Source organism: Schistocerca americana, chromosome 4 (assembly GCF_021461395.2).
Source record: "Schistocerca americana isolate TAMUIC-IGC-003095 chromosome 4, iqSchAmer2.1, whole genome shotgun sequence".
In the NCBI taxonomy this organism is placed as follows: domain Eukaryota; kingdom Metazoa; phylum Arthropoda; class Insecta; order Orthoptera; family Acrididae; genus Schistocerca; species Schistocerca americana.
The window spans coordinates 243,927,160-243,949,529 of NC_060122.1; the positions used below are offsets into that span (position 1 = coordinate 243,927,160).

General features: G+C 38.8%; 2 protein-coding genes across 7 annotated transcripts in view; one reads left to right on the plus strand and one right to left on the minus strand.

Moving 5' to 3' along the window:
- The window catches only part of LOC124612747 (integral membrane protein 2C), a 34,145-nt gene extending 31,630 nt beyond the window's left edge, over positions 1-2,515 (plus strand). The window contains exons 6-7 of the mRNA XM_047141134.1: positions 1,475-1,621; positions 1,703-2,515. Coding sequence (XP_046997090.1) covers positions 1,475-1,621; positions 1,703-1,833 — 278 coding nt within the window. The 3' untranslated portion in view covers positions 1,834-2,515. The remainder of the gene's footprint in view (positions 1-1,474; positions 1,622-1,702) is intronic.
- The window catches only part of LOC124612748 (serine/arginine-rich splicing factor 4-like), a 52,054-nt gene continuing 32,052 nt past the window's right edge, over positions 2,369-22,370 (minus strand). For 3 of the 6 annotated variants that reach the window (XM_047141135.1, XM_047141136.1, XM_047141137.1), the window contains exons 4-6: positions 21,909-22,306; positions 21,640-21,836; positions 2,369-2,615 (exon numbers count right to left, since the gene is read on the minus strand). In XM_047141135.1, coding sequence (XP_046997091.1) covers positions 2,526-2,615; positions 21,640-21,836; positions 21,909-22,306 — 685 coding nt within the window. In that variant the 3' untranslated portion in view covers positions 2,369-2,525. Of the gene's footprint in view, positions 2,616-3,537; positions 4,470-20,553; positions 20,673-21,639; positions 21,837-21,908; positions 22,307-22,370 lie in introns of those variants that run through there. The other 3 variants (XR_006979568.1, XM_047141138.1, XM_047141139.1) reach the window with 3 other exon arrangements.

A 22,370-nucleotide genomic window follows, 5' to 3' on the forward strand; every position in this document is an offset into this window, starting at 1 on the left:
AGTCCTCCGCCTGGGCGGTTTTGTCAATTGACCCTGTGGACCGAGTAATTGTGCACCTTAAATGAGTTGGTCGGCATTAGATGCATCTTCATGATGCAGGCAACATTTGTGGTGTGCCGGTCAAGAAAGGACTGCAGCTGCAGGGTTTTATCTGTAATGCCACGGGCATTCTAATTAAAAATTCGAAAGGATGTTCTTCTATTGAGGTCCATTGGCAAATACTGTCATACCGGCTTCTACTATTATCATCAACTTGGAAAATATATCTGATTCTGCTCGGACCTTTGCCAGTGTTTCTTTATCTTTTTGCACCAGGGTGCTCATGTTCAGTCCCACAAACAGTGCTTTCATTTCTCTGAAATCTTCCAGCAAACTAAAGAGGTCACCGCTAGTGTTTGGCGTTGCCTGAGGTGCCTCTGGTGCGGGTTGTGGAGCGGTTCTGATATCTTCTGTGCCAGGAGCAGCCGGAGGATCTGGTGGTGGGAACACAGCTTCATTGCTACAAGCAGTCGACTTGGCTGCTGGTGGATGTGGCAGTGGTGGCGTGCTCATCTCTGGGCCCACTGGAGGGTCCACTGGTGGGTGGTGGGGACGCACTTGCTTCTGGCACTGCTGAGGGGGACGGGGAAGGGTTACTTCGGCATTGGAAATGGAGGGGGCAGCCCGTGCGGTCTGTCCTGGCATCAGTACCAGGAATTGCCGTGCTGGTACCTAAACTCATCTTGCTCCCAAGTTCAGTTTTCAGTGGCAGCTGGGGCAAGTTTGCTTTGGCTGTGGTTTTGAATTAATCTTTGATAAAATTCACAATGGGCTAAGGGCACACTGGGTTTTGTGTTCTCCCATGGCTGCAAAGACTCGTCAGGTGCAGGCCTGTGCATTTCACGCACTTTGGCTGAAGTTAGCAGTTTTTGCTAGTGTGTTTGAACCTCTGGCAGCAATGGAACTGATCTGGACCTTCAGGCTTGTTGTATTTTTCTACTGTTATCCTAAACCTTAGTATACAGTGAAGACTAAATACTTGCGTCCTCATTATTTTCTAGCACCACCAAGAAGTTCTGCTCCTTCTTCCAGCCTCCAATTCTTTCCTCTGTTGCACTATGAAACATTCGCCTATGAGTTACTGCTTGCCAACCTCCAGTTCCGCACTTGAAATTTGTGTACATTGTACTACAGAAATGTTTTTAAGCCCTGCACTATTTATGTTTTTCCTTATTTGTCCCAAGGAATCTGTTGATGGTAGGTTAGCACACAATACTCTGGTTATACAGAGGTATTAATAAGATATTGTGACCTATTTTCAAGAATAGAGAAGAAAATGATGTAAACACACTTCGTAGTCTCTGTAATACTGTAGTATCTTTTATGGTTAATTTATGGGCACCATAGTGTCAACACCATTTTTTCAGTTGTATACTGCAGTAACCTTCCATTAATTTTTCAAATTTAAAATAATTTAAACTTGTTTTGTGTTTAGGTTATTATGAAGTTGATACAAATGTGGTAAGAGAAACTATGAGAGTTGTTGTACCTCCTATTAAAGATTACAGCTCTGTTGGCATTTACATAGCAAGAGAATGTAAAAATGTACCTACATATTTGCTGGAGAAAGTTACTTCACCAGGTAAGAGGCATATATCAAAATTATTATAATGATTGATGACACAATTTTTGAAAATACTAATCCAACTTTTCTGTATTTCAGTTTTCAAAAGAAGTGTACTTGAAAACAATGCGAAGTTTGCAGAATTTGCAGGGAAGAAGATATTAGAAGTTGATCTCATTAATATGCCTGAGATTTTAGAGTATGAAGCTCAAAATCTGCAAGGTGCTTAATAATGTGTGGAGAACAGTGACATATTTATTGTATTATTTGTTACCAGCATATATAAGACCTGTTTTAGGCAGAGTTTGCTGCTGTTAGTAACTTTATTGTTTCATAAGTCTGGTGGTTTGGAAGACTGAGCAGTATGCTGAAATATATGTTAAGTTTTAGGTGTTCTGGTAATAAGACTGTGGGTGCAGATGGAGAAAGCTCAGAATTCTACTTAAGAATAGAATCTCAGTTATTCCTTACATATCAGAATATACCTTTCAGTCCAAATTGATAATGGAGCCTTTACCCCTCAGAGGAAGTGTTGACAGTTTGTTAGATACAAATTTCAATACTTTTACTTTTTTTTTTGTCCTTATGAGGAAAGAGCTTACACTCTACTGTGACAAAAAAATCGTTCCATTCAGTATAGATTTGCGGGCAAGTACATTCTTGTTATAAGCTTTATCAGATATCCCTGTGGAAGTGTGTTATGAGTTTTGGGATTAGACATTCAGTAGAAAACATTTTAGTTCCTTTAGATATGAATTTATATACTAAAGAGTTTAAATGTATTTTATTTGCAGATAATAGTTTACATGTTGAACTCTTGTTGTTTATATACTTTTAGAATAACATCCATGTTACTTTACAATATAAAACTGTAGTTTCCAATTTCAGAAAATAAAAATCATATAACAGTAATGAACAGTAACTAAATAATAGGTTCACCATTTACAGCTTTTTGGCGGAGGTGGAACAACTTCTTAATCCATTTTTCCATTCGTTGCTGATCTGAAAATAACTAAAAAGTATTCTTTATTTTAATCTGATTTGAAGAGTTTAAAGTACAATGTTTTCAAACATAGAATCAAAAAGTTTAACTCCTCGTTACAATCTGCTGTGAAACTAGATTTTTTTATAATGTAAGTAATAAGTCTATTAGTTTTTGTAGACCAGAGATCATTTTCTGGAATATTTGCATATAAATCACTACAAGTGTGCCAGTTTAGTGAAGAGAGCTTTCTGATAATTATTAAGTAGGTGTTTATATTGTACATTGAAGGGGGGGGGGGGGGGGAGAATGGAAAGGGAAGAAACTGATATCAGCTGCATCGGGAGTTAATGCAGTGAAAATATGTGGCAGACTGGGATCTCCTGGTTACTAGGCACCACTGTACACAGCGTTAATTGCAAATGTGCAGACTATCTCAAAAACCCCAAAAACGGGCTCATTTTCTTCATTGTGATAAGTGGAGTTAATTTCAAGCTTCCTGACTTATTAAAACTGTATGCTGAACCAGGGCTTGAGCATGAAACTATGCCTTTAAGAGAGTAATGCTCTTGTTAACAGCTATCTAGGACCAATTCACAACTTACCCTCACCACTTCATTTCTGCTGATATATATATATATATATATATATATATATATATATATATATATATATATATATATATATATATATATATATATATATATATATATATATATATATATATATATGCGCTGGCAGGTCGATAGACACACAAACACACACACAAAATTCAAGCTTTCGCAACAAACTGTTGCCTCATCAGGAAAGAGGGAAGGAGAGGGGAAGACGAAAGGAAGAGGGTTTTTCCCAGGTGGAATGTTTCCTTCCATTATATGATATATATATATATATATACACACACACTACATTGTGAAGTATTAATTTTTGGAATCTATTTCCTAACACTAAGCAGGCACTTCAATAAAACCAAAAGGTTTTTTTTTAAATGGATATTTAGACAATTGTCAATTTTTCAGCATCAACTGCTCCAACAAATGTAATTTGCACTGCAGATTTTACAGATTTAAGGGTTAAAGATATTCTCCAAACATAAGTGACTGTTTAGAGATCCTATTCCAATCTTGTACTTAATTTTCTCTCTGACAGAAGCCTATGTGATATGGAATGGTTGAACAGTATGACATGGTAAGCAAAGGAGTTTTGCTGTGTAATACAGGTCTATGGTACTTTGTAACAGTATTGCCTATTTTTGTCCTATTCCATTCGCGGCCGTTGTCACTGTCAATATAATTTTTCAGGGTATGTAAACACAATATATAAAATTCTCAGATGCTTCTGCCACTGTTGCAAATGGCCTTCCTCAGGGTGTTTTATTACCGCTATGCAGTCTTGTTTCTCTGAATTTACCCAACAAGGTTTTGTGAGAACTGTTATCTTCCCTCCAGATATTCAGTTTTAAGTTTCTTGAGAATTTCTTTTAAACTAATGCAATGGGCTATTCTGACCTGTTATGATCCTAGTAACATGTCTCTGTATCCATCTTATGTCTACTGTCATGCTTAATCGATCTAGACTTTGTTATACTAACATCTTGTTTTTAACTTCCTTCACGGAACAGTTCCAACAAATCTGTCTTTGTGAGAGCACCACACACATACTGCTCCTCAGTATTACTCCAAAATAATAGTATAGTGTGACATGGTCACAATGTCAACCACCGATCTTGCAGTCTGATACTATATACTATGAGGTTCTCTCTCTCTGTTACAGGCATTACTTTGAACTTATCCACATATAGAGGGGGTTGCCTTCAATTACATAAAGTGGATATTTTGTTAAGTCTCTCCGGATTCCCTGAAGTCATTCAGTGAGGATACTGACCTGTAGACAAAAAAAACATCAGTAAACGATCTTACAGTGCTGCTGATACCATCTTAACAGGATGTGTGTACTGATAACACTAGTGGCCTTATATGCTTCTTTGAGGCACACCCGATACCACTTTTGTTTCTGCTGAACATTCCCTGCCCAGTATAACATACTTGCTTCTATTAGTCAAATTATTCATAAAGCCAATCGCATACATGCGAACAAAAATCCACATGATTGTATTTTGGTTAGTAGCAGATCATGTGGTAAGTGTCAAATGCCCTTTGCGAACCTAAGAAGAGAGGATCTTCCTGTTCGTAAGCACCCACCGACTGAAAAATGTGTGTACAAATGCGGCAAGCTGTGTGTTACAAGTATTCCTGAATCCATATGCTCCGGTGACTTCCAACTTCTTTCTGGGCAGAGCAGCTCGCCCACCTTACCCCTTCTTCCTTCTCCATGATTTTATTTCTGTCTTATTGAATTTTGCTGACAAAGCTTCCCAGGAGTTGCATTTTGTATCCTCCTCCTGAGAATTATTCCTGCATCAATACATATAGGATGAAGACTCATAACCTCACAGTTTGATCCCTTTAACTCCAACAACCAACCAATAATCCATGCTGATGCTGATTCTCAGAGCAGCTCGATTTCCTCCAGGAATCTCAATGTTTGAGCTTAGAATATGCTTCACAATCCTGCAACACATGTGTGCCACAAATACTGTTCAATAATTATGTGCATCTCATATTTTACCTGTTTTGTATTACCTGTTTGTAAACAAGTGTCCTGTGCTCTCTCCTGTCACACGAGACTATCTGCTGTAGAATTTCTCAATAAATAAAAGCTACAAGGAAAAAAATTCATTCTAACTGGCACTGTATCAGGGCCTGGCGCCAACTGTGGTATTACATCAGAACATTTTGATCAACAAAAACCATTGGAAAAACTCCAGATTCATAAATTACACATGATTAATTTTACATTGCTTACTATTTTCCTACAATAAAAAGAATGTCAACCATTAGAAGCTGTATGCCAAGCAACTTGATATAGGTCTAGAAACAAAATTCAAATTTATGTTTTACAAGAGCACTTAAGTTTATTATTGAGAAACAATCTCCTTTTTGCCCATAGTCACATTCACTTTTGTAAGTACAGGTTTTCTCCTTTATCAGATGATGTCTTTAGATCCAAGTAAAATAGGTGAGATGAATTACACGAGAAACAGTAAATCTGACGTCTTTTCTTGCAAGATCAAGTGCAGTACTGCCAACATTCCCAGTTTCCAAATATTCACAGCCTCAAACAGTTCTTACTGTTGTGCTGTAGAACGGTATTCTGTAGTTATCTTTTTCTGCAATTGAAAGGTTGATCATTGGTCTCTACTTAACTGTAGGGATATTTTTTGAACCAGTTCCACAACAATGACAGATTGTTTTCATAACATTGCAGAATCTTACACCCATTATCGGGTAAAAGTGCCACACAACATATCACAAGCCTGTGGGGGCCAACATGCAAATTGCAGAAACCCAAGTTTCAGTACCGTTGATTGCACTGAAACAAATAATATATCACATTTCCTGTTGATGCCAGTTGTTGATATTAGAGACTACAAATGTCTGTCATAGACAATAACATTATAAGACCATTTTCATTTCTACGTCATCTTAGATTCCAAATTAAATTATCAGGTCACAATTGGTACATATATCAACCTTAGATTTCTTTGAAGTCAGTTTCATTTTGTGAAATTCATCACAAAAGAGCCTATAACCTTGTAAAATTCTTTAGATTACTTTTCGTACAATGCAGCCATCATCAGGTAAATTAATAACAATTTCTTCTCAAATAATGGCTTTTGTATGTAAAGATTCCAGTTAGAAACTTAAGGATGTACTCTTTTATATTATTGTTTTCTGAACGAGACCTTTCAGTCCTGCTGGTCCATTCTGAATAAATACCTTTAAAAAAACATGACTTGCTATTATCAATTTTCAGTCTGTATTACTCCATGTGGTCTTTCACATTAACTTCCCTAAATAGATTATTTTCATTTCATATTGTGATAAGCTTTGTTTAAAATAACTTTAACAAACCTCAAACATAATCTTTTCATCTATTTCGGTCATTCATTGTTCAGTATGCACCAAATATTTTTCTATGAACTTCATTTGAGATTTTTCTGGTGACGAATGCAGGTCACAACAATCAGCACCTACAGTACTCTTGTACACTGTTTAGACACTAGTCACATTACCCTTAATGTTTTATCATAGGGTATAGTATATCAAAACATAAATGATGGAACGCATTATTCCCCATTTGACCACTATTGCTATTGCTGTTGAAAGTGTGTGGGACAAACTCACAAACTACACATTGCAGTCTCACTTCATTAACTGTCACAATTGCATATACCTTGATAGATTACACCGCACTTCCCTAGTGTAGCCCAAGGATGGCAATTTCTTCTTGCTCAAGAAAAATATCCAAATTCCCGAGAAAAGATTAACCGTGCTGATCTTTGTTAACCAGGTATGCAAATCAACATGCTGTTAGTGTAACTACTAGTCCCTAGGAGAGTAGCTAGCTGGTTAAGCTGTGTACTGACTTGCTGAATCTCTAACGTTAGAGCTAGAGCTATCTCGAGCACGGTGAATAGTCCACACAGCTCCACACTTTTGGCTAGAAGCAGATGAACACAACATATCCTTCATCACACACCAAACTGTGGTTTGTTGATATATTCTTTGCACGCTATCACACTGCAACATTTGTTCACAGTATAATATGCACGAATCCACATTTCGTCTGTTTAAAACACTAGCCACTTTCATCCCAGTGCTTACCTCGATTACATGTGACAACTCGTTTATTTGGTCTATTTTTAAATGTAAATCCCATGGATTTAATTTTTCTCTCTCCAGAGTTTCCTTACAGTCAAATAGCTGTGAAGTTTAAGCATAGTTGGTACCTCTTTGTACTGTACTAATAATCTATAAAATTGTCATGTCTGTTTGGATGTGCTTCTCTAAAACTACTAGATGAATTTTCATGGGGTTTTGGCAGGTAACTTGAGCATATCTTGGGGCACTGTATATATCATCAAAGTCAGATCACAGAAAAAGAAAGATATCGTAACTGAGTTTTATCCATACTAATATTATAGATGTGACAGCAACTCCATTCGTTATAGAGATAGATTAAACCCTGAGGAAGAACAAATACTGCTTTAGAAAGTGTGTAGTGCAATATACTTACTACTGGTTTCGAGAATATTATGTGAATTATGGAAAATATTTACTCTTTGCCTTTTAATTTTTATCATTTTTGAAAATGCTTGTATTGGTTGATATGTGCTACGATTCAAAGTAATGAATACAATGCTTACACAATCTTCAATGTGTTTAATCCTGACTTCCACACTACTTGATGCATAATGTACACATTCTATAATGCATAGGGCACGCCTTCCTGCCCATGCCCCTCAGTACGCACTGCTCAGCAGTGACGCTGCACATGCTGGGACAGCATGGGAGGGGAGAGTGGGCACACATCACGAGTTGTGCTTACCCGAACAGGTAGACACACGAGGGCAACTGATGGTACTTTGTGTACAGCAGCTTGCTTATTCACCAAAACTCATAACAACAAAACTACTAATATGCAAGTGTAGCCACAGCTAAGAGCTAGTTGCATAATAATAGTAATTTATCTGTACTCTCGCTGGGACAGTGATTTTGCACACTTCATTTCTCCTTTTCCAGGGGTGAGTTCTTGAATCCAGTTCCACTTAGCATCCTATCTTCCCTCCCATCATTGCACATCGTAGACATGCTCAACTTTAACATTTTGATGGCATGTTTCACCAACTTTCCAAACAGGACTGTAACTCCTTTCTCCTACACAACATTAATAAATTGAATAATGTTAACTTAAAGCTGTCACAGCTTGCCCATGAAGACATTTTCTTTGCTTACTTCCCTTTCATGCATTAGGAGGTAACAAAATGCACTTCCATGAACTAAAATGTGACTACCGTGCCATGTGATCAAGTTCCCACTCTGCTAGGTGTACAGTTTGTCTTTACTCATAATACAAAGCATGCTGCTGAAAGTATCATCATGTGGTTCCTGTACAACACTACAAAACAGCTGAATATATTGCAGTCTCCTGATTCACATATGCTGAAAATTTGTTACATATAAAATTGCATTAAAAGTGATGATGAAGCCAATTCCAGAAGCCTTGAAGCGAAATATCAACAATGCAGTCAATTTGTAAATAAAAGGAACAATCTACGATTTTTAGCCTTTTCTCTGTGTTGATACAATTGCTATCGGTCTTCGCAACAAATCCTTCAGTGTCAAATTGTCTTTGTGATAAAATATGACTACAGCATTATCGAAAAAAATCAAATTAAGTCTCTAAAAACACACTGAACGTATAAAATGGACAACTACTTAATGTTTCATTTTTAATTATTTGACAAAGGTCATATGTAAAACAGATACTACAGCATTCGTTTTATCAGAGCAATTTGTCTCCTAAACAAGCTCCACAGCTAAAAACATTTAGGTGCCTAAATACTTTTACAAATAGTGTAAAAGAAGATAGACCAGAGGTAAGTAAGTAAGTAATTATGTTCTTATGGTGACACATTTAAAAGGTTTAACACGTTGGGTGCCAGCGGCCACAGCAGCCATACATCTGACACTGTGTGCCTGGAATGGCCATGAAACATCCATCACTAAGCCTAAGGCATTCAACATGTTAATCTCTAACAAATTTATTTAAAAAGATATTCGCTTCCAGAAAACAAGTACCATGTTGCTGCTGTTACCTGCACAAATAACCTACAAAGAAAAAGAGCTACTAGTTGTGACAGTGTTGAAATATTTCATGGTTCAGAATCTGTATCACACCTATAGCATTTCTTCTTTCGAAACTAATAATAACACGAACAAATAAGACTTTTCTATGTAAAACATTCTCGGTTTTCGTGCTGCATCAATTCGGGATAAAATGTCAAGCTTTCGACGATAGCCTCCATCGTCATTATCAAAAGCAACTGACTGTCTTCACTGCTGCTGTGTTGGCCTTACATAGCCTGTGGACGTCTTGTGATTGGTATGTGATTACGTACTGCTGTCGCACACGGTGTGAATGTGTGTGCTGGTGGTGCCACCACTTGGAACGTAAACCTTGGAAGGAATGTTTTTGCTGTAAAATTTGAAATTTTCCTGGAGAATCAATTGTTCAAAAAGATTTCGCACTTTCAGCTGGTGGCTGTAAACTTCATTGCACAATATTTCGGCTGGACAACTGCCAGCCAACTTCAGGTGAGCCGAATGAGGACTGACTAAGACGTTCTCCACTCCAGCTTTTATAGTGCGCTGATAGTACTGCCGTGCATGCGTTGCAATTGCGGAGACAGAAGGGCCACACCGCCCAATGGCAGCGCCCTCGCTGGTGGAACTGCAGTACTCAGCTGCCGTCGGTATTGTCACTGGCCACAGCTATCGAAGTCTTCTGGCATCTTCGTTTCGAGCAAATTTCGGAGACAACGGGATTCCATGTGTTATTCAATTGGTAACCACTGTCACGGTTCATTAGATTTCCTGCAATGCATATTTCAACTGATTCTTTGATAACTGAGTCCCAAAAAGTTGTTGCAGTGGGCAAAATCAAAGTTTTGTCTCCGCAATTGCAACGCATGCGCTGCAGTACTATCAGCGCACTATATAAGCTGGAGCGGAGAATGTCTTTGTCAGTCCTCGTTCGGCTCACCTGAAGATGGCTGGCAGCTGTCCAGCAGAAATATCAAGCAATGAAGTTTACGACAACTGGCTGCAAGCCTGAAATCTTTTTGAACAATGTCTCTGCTGCTTCTCTGCATCGAGCACTAGTTTCCATGCACTGCCCGGATAGTATCCACTATAACCATTAAAGTTCTTTTCGCTCATTCTTATTTCAACAGCCTCCTTCATAACAGAATCCCAGTATGTGGAGGCACGAGACAAAATTTTTGTTTCATCAAACAGTATTTTATGTTTGTTCGTGGGACTATGCTCTGCAATTGCCGATTTCTCCAGTTCTCTATTTTTAATATGCCAATGGTGTTCTCCACAGCAATCAGAAATGGTATGAATGGTCTGACCTCTGCAATTGCTTCCACACTCACAGGGGCTATTATAAATTACAGGGACCCTGAGGCTGAGACTGTCCTTAATAGGGCACATCATCTCCTTAATTTTCTAAGGACGACGAAAAATTGGTCTTATACCCCGTCTACCCAGGAATCTTCCTATTTTGTTCGATATAGTGCCACAAAAAGGAAGAACCGCAATCAGTGCTTCATCATGTGAATGTGCAGCGTTTTCACATTTCCTTTTCTTGAGAACGCTGCCTTTATCATGTGCACCATAGCCATTCTTTCGGAACATGCTTCAGATGGTTAATTTCGGACTTCAAGTGGTCCTTGTCAGAAACAATTTTTGCTCTGTATACCAAAGTGTTCAAAACTGCTCTCTTCTGAACAGAGTGATGGAAATTCTGTGCAGTAAGGTATAAATCGGTATGCGTCGGCTTAAGGTACACACAGTGGCGGAGACGCCCATCCACCTGCCATTGTACTAAAACATCTAAGGATGGCAACCTTCCTTCCTTCTCCAACTCGACAGTGAAGCAGAGTTCTGATGTATGCTTTCATGTGTTCCATGAATTGTTTCAGAGCTTCTGGTGCTGTGTGGCCAGACCACAAATGTATCGTCACCATAACGATAAAAAAATGATGGACGGAGGGGAGCCGAATTTAATGCACACTCCTCAAAATTCTCCATAAAATAGTTAGTCAGTGGTGCAGACAATGGAGAGCCCATTGCCATACCGTCTTGTCATTTCATAAAATTTATTACCATACAAGAAGTAGGTGGTCATCATCACGATTTTTCTCAACGAACATCTGGGAATTTTTGATGTGATGTTCACACCGGCCAATTATAGGAGTCATCGACTTTGTTAGGTATTTGGCCAGCTTGTAGGTAGGAGTGCCAATTGCAGTGACAATAGGGCTCAAGGGAACATTATCCTTGTGGATCTTCGGTAGTCCGTACAACCTGGGAATTCTAGGAGCTCAGACTTCGAGATTTTTCGTAACATCATCTGTCAGACTGGAATTCTTCAATAGCTCCATGGTTTTTCTCCTGTACGTCAAAGTTGGGTCCCGTTTAAGACATTTGTACGTACTGTCCTCCAACGGTGATATTCAGTAGTATTAGGAACCACGGTGGCATTTCCTTTGCTAGCTGATAATACGACAAGATCTTCATCTCTCCAAAGTAAACGGACCCCCTCCCTCTCCTCTCTGCTGATATTGGATCCGGAAGGCTTAGCTGAGGAAAAATGCGACTGGTAATAAGTCTCACTTCTTTGGTGTCATCCTGTGCAAGATGCTGCAGTGCCTGTTCTACTCGACTGATAAGATCCATGAAGGGTATAGTACTTAGTGTAGGAGCAAAATTCAAACCTTTATTAAGGGCCGAGATGGCTCCCATGTCCACGTTCTTCTCCGACAGGTTGACAACAGTGCACACTGTTTCATATGATGACTCCCTCTGATCTTTGCATAGCTGCAAGATGCTCTAATTTCTTTGCTTGTTTAGCCGATATATTGCTAATATGAGCTCTTTGATGAGCATCCGTCATCATATCGACCCATTCCCAGTCAAACGGTGAGAGAACTGTAGATAACAAAAAGATGTCAACTATATAAACTTAGTGCATTAAAATCTAGTTCGTACCTTGTGTGTCGTAACCTTTCTTTGACGCTCACGCAGCTTGTCTTCTGTAATATATTCTTCACTCCAACCGACTTGATAAGATGTTTATCCACAGCAACCTCAGGCACAATCTCCTTATCATGGCAGCATTGCAGAAATGCATAATTACCCCACTACTGTGTATATTTGATGTGCAGCTTCTCCAGTTGACGAACCTGGCGTGCGATGTTCTCCCCATAGAGGAAAGATATACGAGAACAAAGTCTTTCACGATGGCACTTATATGTAAAACATTCTCGGTTTTCCTGCCACGTCAATTCAGGATAAAATCTCAAGCTTTCAATGATAGGCTCCACCGTCATTGTCAGGAGCAAGTGACTGTCTTCACTGCTGCTGTGCAAGATCCACAAGGATAATGTTCCCTTGAGACTTTTGTTGTTGTTGTTGTTGTTGTGGTGGTCTTCAGTCCTGAGACTGGTTTGATGCAGCTCTCCATGCTGCCCTATCCTGGGCAAGCTTCTTCATATCCCAGTACTTACTGCAACCTATGTCCTTCTGAATCTGCTTAGTGTATTCATCTCTTGGTCTCCCTCCACGATTTTTACCCTCCACGCTGCCCTCCAATGCAAAATTTGTGATCCCTTGATGCCTCAGAACATGTCCTACCAACCAGTCCCTTCTTCTTGTCAAGTTGTGCCACAAATTCCTCTTCTCCCCAATTCTAATCAGTACCTCCTCATTAGTTATGTGATCTACCCATCTAATCTTCAGCATTCTTCTGTAGCACCACATTTTGAAAGCTTCTATTCTCTTCTTGTCCAAACTATTTATCGTCCATGTTTCACTTCCATACATAGCTACACTCCATACAAATACTTTCACAAACGACTTCCTGACACTTAATTCTATACATGATGTTAACAAATTTCTCTTCTTCAGAAATGCTTTCCTTGCCATTGCCAGTCTACATTTTATATCCTCTCTACTTCGACCATCATCAGTTATTTTGCTCCCCAAATAGCAAAACTCCTTTACTACTTTAAGTGTCTCATTTCCTAACATAATTCCCTCAGCATCACCCGACTTAATTCGACTACATTCCGTTATCCTCGTTTTGCTTTTGTTGATGTTCATCTTATAGTCTCCTTTCAAGACACTGTCCATTCCACTCAACTGCTCTTCCAAGTCCTTTGCTGTCTCTGACAGAATTACAATGTCATCGGCGAACCTCAAAGATTTTATTTCTTCTCCATGGATTTTAATACCTACTCCGAATTTTTCTTTTGTTTCCTTCACTGCTTGCTCAATATACAGATTGAATAACATCGGGGAGCGGCTACAACCCTGTCTCACTCCCTTTCCAACCACTGCTTCCTTTCCATGCCCCTCGACTCTTATAACTGCCATCTGGTTTCTGTACAAATTGTAAATAGCCTTTCGCTCCCTGTATTTTACCCCTGCCACGTTTAGAATTTGAAAGAGAGTATTCCAGTTAACATTTTCAAAAGCTTTCTCTAAGTCTACAAATGTTAGAAACGTAGGTTTGCCTTTCCTTAATCTTTCTTCTAAGATAAGTCGTAAGGTCAGTATTGCCTCACGTGTTCCAACATTTCTACTGAATCCAAACTGATCTTCCCCGAGGGCGGCTTCTATCAGTTTTTCCATTCGCCTGTCAAGAATTCGCGTTAGTATTTTACAGCTGTGACTTATTAAACTGATAGTTCGGTAATTTTCACATCTGTCAACACCTGCTTTCTTTGGGATTGGAATCATTATATTCTTCTTGAAGTCTGAGGGTATTTCGCCTGTCTCATACATCTTGCTCACCAGATAGTAGAGTTTTGTCAGGACTGGCTCTCCCGAGGCCGTCAGTAGTTCTAATGGAATGTTGTCTACTCCCGGGGCCTTGTTTCGACTCAGACTCTTTCAGTGCTCTGTCAAACTCTTCACGCAGTATCATATCTCCCATTTCATCTTCATCCTCTTCCATTTCCATAATATTGTCCTCAAGTACAGCGCCCTTGTATAGACCCTCTATACACTCCTTCCACCTTTCTGCTTTCCATTCTTTGCTCAGAACTGGGTTTCCATCTGAGCTCTTGATATTCATACAAGTGGTTCTCTTTCCTCCAAAGGTCTCTTTAATTTTCCTGTAAGCAGAATCTGTCTTACCCCTAGTGAGATAAGCCTCTACATCCTTACATTTGTCCTCTAGCCATCCCTGCTTAGCCATTTTGCACTTCCTGTCGATCTCATTTTTGAGACGTTTGTATTCCTTTTTGCCTGCTTCATTTACTGCGTTTTTATATTTTCTCCTTTCATCAATTAAATTCAATATTTCTTCTGTTACCCAAGGACTTCTACTAGACCTCGTCTTTTTACCTATTTTATCCTCTGCTGCCTTCACTACTTGAGACTTATAGTCAGTGCAATTGGTTCTCCTACCTACAAGCTGGCCAAGTACCCAACAAAGTCGATGACTTACAGGCGGCCAGTGTGAACATCACATCAAAAACTCCCAGATGTTCATTGAGAAAATCAAAAAGATTAGAGTTAGTCCAAATGACATTTTAGTCAGCCTGGATGTGGCATCACTGTTTACAAAAGTTCCTGTAGAGAACACTTTGAAAATGCTGGCGGATCTTTTTCCTCCTGAAACTATAAAGTTGTTCCGACTTGTGGTGACGACCACCTACTTCTTGTATGGTAATAAATTTTATGAAATGACGGACAGCATGGCAATGGGCTCTCTGTTGTCTCCATCACTGGCTAACTTTTTATGGAGAATTTTGAGCAATGTGCATTAAATTCGGCTCCCTCCATCCATCATTATTTTATCATTAAGTTGATAATACATTTATTGTCTGGCCACACAGCACAGAAGCTCTGAAACAAATCAGAGAACACACAAACAGCATACATCCGAACACCTGGTTCACTGTCGTGATGGAGAAGGAAATAAGGTTGCCATTCTTAGACGTTTTAGCACGACGGGTGGATGGGCATCTCGACCACTCTGTGTATCTTAAGCCGACGCATAACGATTTATACCTTAATGCACAGAGTTTCCATCTCCCTGTTCAGAAGAGAGCAGTTTTGAACACGTTGGTATACAGAGCAAAAATGGTTTCTGACAAGGACCACTTGAAGTCAAAAATTAACCATCTGAAGTACATGTTTCAAAAGGAAACGTGAAAATGCTGCACACTCACAGGATGAAACACCAATTGCAGTCCTTCCATTCTGTGGCTCTATATCCAGCAAAATAGGAAGATTCCTGGGTAGACGGGGTATAAGACCAATTTTTTGTCGTCCTAAGAGAATTAAGGAGATGATGCGCCCTGTTAAGGACAGTCTCCGGGTCCCTGGAATTTATAATAGCCTTTATGAGTGTGGAAGCAATTATGTAGATCAGACCATTCATACAGTTTCTGACCGCTGTCCAGAATACCAAAGGCATATTAAAAACAGAGAACTGGAGAAATCACAATTGTGGAGCACAGCCTCACGAACCAACATAAAATACTGTTCAATCAAACAAAAATTTTCTCCCATGCCTCCACATACTGAGATTATGTTATTAAGGAGGCTGTTGAAATAAGAATGAGTGAGAAGAACTTTAACCATGATAGCGCATACTATCTGAGTGATGCATGGAAACGAGCGCTCGATGCACAGAAGCGGCAGAGACGAGACATTCCTTCCAAGGTTTACGTTCTAACGGAATCGGTGGCGCCACCAGCGCACACATTGACACCGTCTGCGGCTGCAGTACATAATCGCCGACCAATCACAAGTCGTCCACGGGCTATACAAGGCCAACACAGCATCAGTGAAGACAATCAGTTCCTCCTGATGACGACAACAGAGGCTATTGTCAAAAGCTTGAGATTTTATCCCGAATTGACACAGCAAGAAAACTGAGAAAGTTTTACATATAAGTGCCACCGTGAAAGACTTCATTCTCATAAGACATTTTCTATGACATTCAATGGCCCATGATTTCCACTTTGTTTCCATCAGCAGGCACTACATGTACTGTGTTTAATACAGCTCTTTCTCATGGACACCAAACGAATTAAAAGCTCCAATGAAACGACCGAATTTTCACTGTGTGTCTGGCATTGCTGGCCTACCAAATTGCACATAGGATGAGCCATAAATGAAGGTATAGGCTATCAGCTCATTCCGCAAGTTGCCCAAGCAAGTATTTGAATCTGGATTTTCAGAGGGCCACAAAATCGTGTTTACACACTGGAAACCTGTGTTCGTATTTCTCATGCCTAGTTTTACGCTATTTGTCTGCACATCAAACTCATTTTGGCACTTTTGAACTTGACATGCTTTATGCAACAAACACAGAATTATACAGTGCTTTTTTAGAAGTTAAAGGAGACTACGTTCATAAAGAAGTGGTAATTTTTTCTGCGCAATATATTTAGAATTACTGTAGCCACAGTCCAGTAAAATTCAACAATAAAAAACTGCATTCTTGGTTTTGTCCCTATTTGATTACCAGCACATTGATTAAATAACAAATTGGTGCTATTTACACAACTAGGCACTATGTACTCCATGATCCCAAGACCAAAATATAGATGAAACCGTAGCTAATACTTTTAACTATATGCTACCAATATTCCAGTTTGTCACATTACTTTGATTGCTTAAGCACTTTACGTATAAATAACAATTTTATATCTTCGCTGCTTTAGAGGATATACTATCACAGGATTTTACAAAAATAGGTCGAATACCTGAATACCTAATTAAACTTTCTACTAAGTCATTTTTGCAGCCTCATTTTGGAATCATATTTCAGCTGCTTCACTATGTTTTGGCTTAAACAAAAGTCACATCAACATTTTAGATTATATGTAAAAGTCAACTCAGGATGGTGCACATTATATGCTAGTGGATGAAGGATTTGTTTCATGACCCATTTATAGTAGTAAGTAAGTACAGTGGGGCTAGGATAATTTACCACCTCAATTTTATTGCATCTCCCATTCATGACACTACCAGCAACAGAAGGTTTAATATCAACATTCTGCAATCCTGTACAACATAAGACAAGTCCAACAACAACATAGGCACAAATTTGATAGCTTATCCCAGTTATCCGAAAAGGGAAAGGTGACCTACAGTTTAACATGGAATCCGAACCAAGTGTCATTTTCCCCAGTTGTACAACTGGAATAGGTTAGGGGCACACAAGTTGCCACACTGGTGTCTAATTGAAATACTTGCTCTGAGTCACATGAAATTATTAGTATCTGTCCTTTTTTTTTAAATTGCACAAAATCCTGTAATATTCTAAATATCAATATCAGTATAATCTAATTCATCATATAAAAATTCTAAGCATTTCCAATTTCTCTTCCAACTTCAGTGTCCTGTCAGTACGAAATGCAGGCAATTATTACAGTACATGAAGTTATTTTCATTGTTGCATATACTTTAGCCTACAGCAATAAAATTGGACACTGTTTGGTTCATAGGCTATTTCTTATGCTGTCTCGCATATTTATTCAATGGCACACAAGCATCAATTTACTTTTGAGATTCGTGAAAGCTACAGATTGATTTGCGAAACCCGTCAATGCTTTCCCAATAGTGATGCGCAGTTTGGCATTATTTTCTCCATTGTTGTCCACAGAGAAACATAAAAATTTCATTTCTACATTGTACAAAATATGACAGGTTCATTGTTGAAGATAGAATTTTAGGACTCCCACAGCTAATAGTCTTCTCATGGCCAGAGTGAAAAAGCTGAAAATTAGTGACACAGAAATATGAGAACTTTACAATACTGTATGTTTTCAGTGATCTGTGCCAAATAACGCCTGCACTAATTTTTGAATGTTTTTCACTCGTGTGTCATATCTGCAGGTGTACAAGAAAATGTTTCACTTGAAGTTGTAAATGTTATCAGTGAAAATGAGCACTGTTTCAGGGTGCATTTTATAAGTATCTAGAACTCTGCACTAACGAAACCCTATTATTGTTCAAATTGTAATTATCTTTTAAACAGTTTCTTTCACTAAAAGTGATGTATGTTTGGAATAAAACCCATTTACAAGATGACTTTCAGACTAGCTGTGGTTTCGATTATAAAGTGTTTAACTGTTGGATTGCAACAACAGAAACTATTTTCACAAAAGAAATAGTGACACAGTGGCAACACTCGTGAAGATTTCATTGGAGCTACTTGACCACTGGTACTGAAGGCCACATATCCATTCCTCTGGTTTTGCAACTACATGTTGTACTGTTCACAAGAATGCCTTCTAATATGACGTAATTTTAAAATATTTCTTTTTGTTGATGATACTAGCTTGGTAGTGAAAGAAGCTGAGTGTGGAGTGGTCAATGTATCAAATAGTGCTGTTCAAGACATACAATTATGGCTTTTAGAAAATAAATTGGTGGTAAATCACAGTAAGACTCAGTTTTTACATTTTATTAGACAAAACTAAACTAAAACTCACATTTTGATTAGACACAATGGGCATATGAATATTTTGTCCATAAGGGATGTCATTGTGAGGGCTGTAACTGTTGTTCAATACAAATACAATAGTTTCTGCATCAGTCTGACTGGTGCAGAAACTGCTTTATTTGTATGGGCATACGATTAGCGAGTCTGAACAATTCAAGTTCCAGGTTTTCAGATAGATAGTAAGCTGTCATGGAAACCCCTTGTTCAACATCTTGTTCAAAAACTGAATACTGCTATACTTACCATTCAAACGCCATCTGCCATAAGTGATAGTCCAACATGAAATCAGTCTACTTTTCTTATTTGCATTTGCTTATGACTTACAGCATTATACTCTGGTGTAACTATTCCATTCAGAATCGGTATTTTTGGCTCAAGAATGGGAAGTCTGAGTGTAGAGGGTGACTATTATTGAACTACATGAAATAAAATCATCATAACTTCTGAACGGTTTGCATTAGGACGTTCAAACCACACGGCTGGCCACAGGGCATGACGGGAATTAATATGCGGTGTATGGTTTGGTTTAGCGACGAAGCCCACTTTCATTTGGATGGGTTCGTCAATAAGAAAAAATGGTGCATTTGAGGGACTGAGAATCTGCATTTCATGATCGAGAAGTCTCTTCATCCTCAACAGGTGACTATGTGGTGTGCAATTCCCTGTCACGAAATAATCTGTAAGATGCTCCTTGATGGCACGGTGACTACTGAAGAATACATGAAGGTTTTGGAAGATGATTTCATCCCCATTATCAAAAGTGACCATGATTTTGATAAGGTGTGGTTCATGCAAGATGGAGGTCAACCTCATCAAAGCAGGAGAGTGCTTGATGCAGCACTTTGGGGACTGCATTCTGACTCTTGGTTACCCACAGGCTACTGCCATGGGCCTCGATTGGCTGCCATATTCCCTGGATCTGAACACATGCAACTCCTTTTTGTGGGGCTATATAAAGACAAGATGTACAGCAAAAACCCCAAAACCATTGCTGAGCTGAGAACAGCCATTCAGAATGTTATGGACAGCATTAATATTCCCACAGTTCCAAGGGTCATGCGGGATATCATTATTTGTCCGCACCACATCATCGCGAATGATGGCAGGCATATTTAACATGTCATAACATAAATCTAAATATCTCTAGTGTCATTTACATGTTGAAGTGTATGCATGCTGTAGTTCGTAACTAATTTACATTTTTTTTTTTTTTCCATACATGTTTTATTGTTAACTGTATCAATAATATACTCACATCTTGTAGTCTGCAGAGGATTCATGTACATTTTATTTTACCTGTTATTTTTCTGATGTTAATTTCATTTATTAACTTATTCTACGACCATGGAGATTTGCTCCTCAATTTGGCACTACAGCGCTAGACATGTAAAGAAACTTCAGTAGACACTGAAACAAAAGGCTACTCTGTTTGTGAGAACCAATGTGTTACTGGTCATTAAGTGGTGTTGCCAAAGAGAAGTGAACACAAAGAACCTGAAGGTCTTCAACCTATTTTCTTTGCATCCTATGGCCCCATATGCTCCACACTAACAAAGAAATAGAATTAAAAGTAGGTACTAAAGTCTTTAAGACATTAGAGTAATGTGACAAACCACATTATCAGTTTCAGATAGTTATAAATTATTAATCCTTATTACGTCTGTATGTAAAAACATAGGAGACAATGTTCTTGGACTTGGGGATCATAGAGTTGTCAGTGCTGCAAGTGGCAACGAAGTTGACATTTGAGCCATCTGTTGGTAATAAATAAAGAGTGTTTCACTACGTATCAAGTCGGACAACTCACCGTAGACTTCTGTAAGGATTTTTCATGACATCATGATTAAACAAGTAGGATGCCACAAGTTATGTGCTGGTGGAGTCCAAAAGTTCCAGGTTGCAGAATTTTAGGCAGAGGAAATTTGTCAGTTTGTTAAGAGAGATGATAAGTCCATAAATATGAATTGTGATTATGCAAACGTTAACATATTTTATTTGGAGACTAACAGAAGTTAGTTTCCAGATAACTCAGCATTCAGTGTCTCCATGTCCTTATTAAGCCCTACACAACATTTAGGTTGGCCTCGGTAGCCGAGTGGTCAGCACAGATGGCTGCCATATGGAGGACCCAGGTTCAGTTCCCAGTACTGCCAAGTATTTTTCCTTGTTGGGAGGACTGGTACGGGGTGCACTCAGCTTCATGATGCCAACTTAGGAGCTACCCGACCAAACAGTAGCGACTCCATGGTCTAGAAAGTTTGTAAAAGAACCAGGAGAGCAGTGTACCAATCACATGCCCCTCCATACTGTGCATCTGCATGAAGCTGAAAGGCAGAGGATGACATGGCAGCCAATAGACCTCACTTCGCCTTCCACGGCCTGGATGAGAAGCCTACACTACATGTAACTGTTTGCTCTGTGTGTCGTATCATTGACATTGTCTTCTTCAGCCATTCAACAATCTTATTTGTTGACAGATTTAGTACGTTAATATTTATCTGATAGACTCGGTCTATTGCCAGACTCGCAAATGTACGACACATTTTTTCCATTTGTTATTTATTTCATGAACATACTATATTTTCTTGAGCGCTTTTGCAGATTATTATTTTGAAGCCAAGGGTTTATGCAACTGCATCTGAGACCGATCTGTATTGCGCCGCTTACAAATTTTTGTCTTCAGCAACATGGTCCTCTTGTGTTATGGACAGCGAGTCAAAAAATATTTGGCTGTGACAGCCTCATTGTTTATTTTTTTAAAGACATTTAACTTCTGTATTCCCTTGACGTCTCTAACATACTGCAGTGTCGCTGTGTAGAAGCATTTAGCTCCACACAAAAAATGGAATATACTTATAGCACATGACAAAAGTGAAAATTTATGAACACTTACTCTTGAGTGAAATATACTTTTTGGATCATCATCATTTGTTAACAGTGGTGGAGCAGGTGCTTCTACTTCAACTTCCAGTGCTTTATCCGCTATTCTCCCAGCAGATTTTGTTGATACAAATGATCTCTGCTCAAATCCAGGACTATTCAATTTGTCCAAAACACTTTGTGATGGTCCCAGAGAAGTGATTCCTGTAACTTCAAGTTTTTGATTTACATGTTTAACTGTTAGAAATTTTTATGGTACCTCTTTTTTTACAGTACACTTACCAGTAATCCCGAGAATCTTTTCTGCACTTTCTGTAATTTGCTCTTTCAAACTTTTTCCATTTTCTTTCTGTCCTTCATTAACTTCACTGATTTCTTTTTGATCTTGTTTCTCTGTCTTCATTTTAGTATACAGCTGGGAGTCTCTCGAACTCTGTGACAGAGATCTCTGTACGGAACGTGAACGTGATCTCGATTTGTCTTTCGATAGTGATCTCGAGTAAGATCTATATCTGTGTCTGGACTTTGATGGAGATCGGGACCTAGAATGCCTTTTAACCTTCTTTTTAGATCTGGATATTATACGGTCATGTGATCTCTCTCTTGATAGTGACCTTGATCTCTCTCTGGATCGCCTGCTATGGGTCCTATTTTTTGAGTGTGACTGGTCATTGAGCATTCTGGAAAGTAAAAGACAGGTTCTGGACGACAATTCAGTTTTAAAAGGAAATTTAATATTAACAA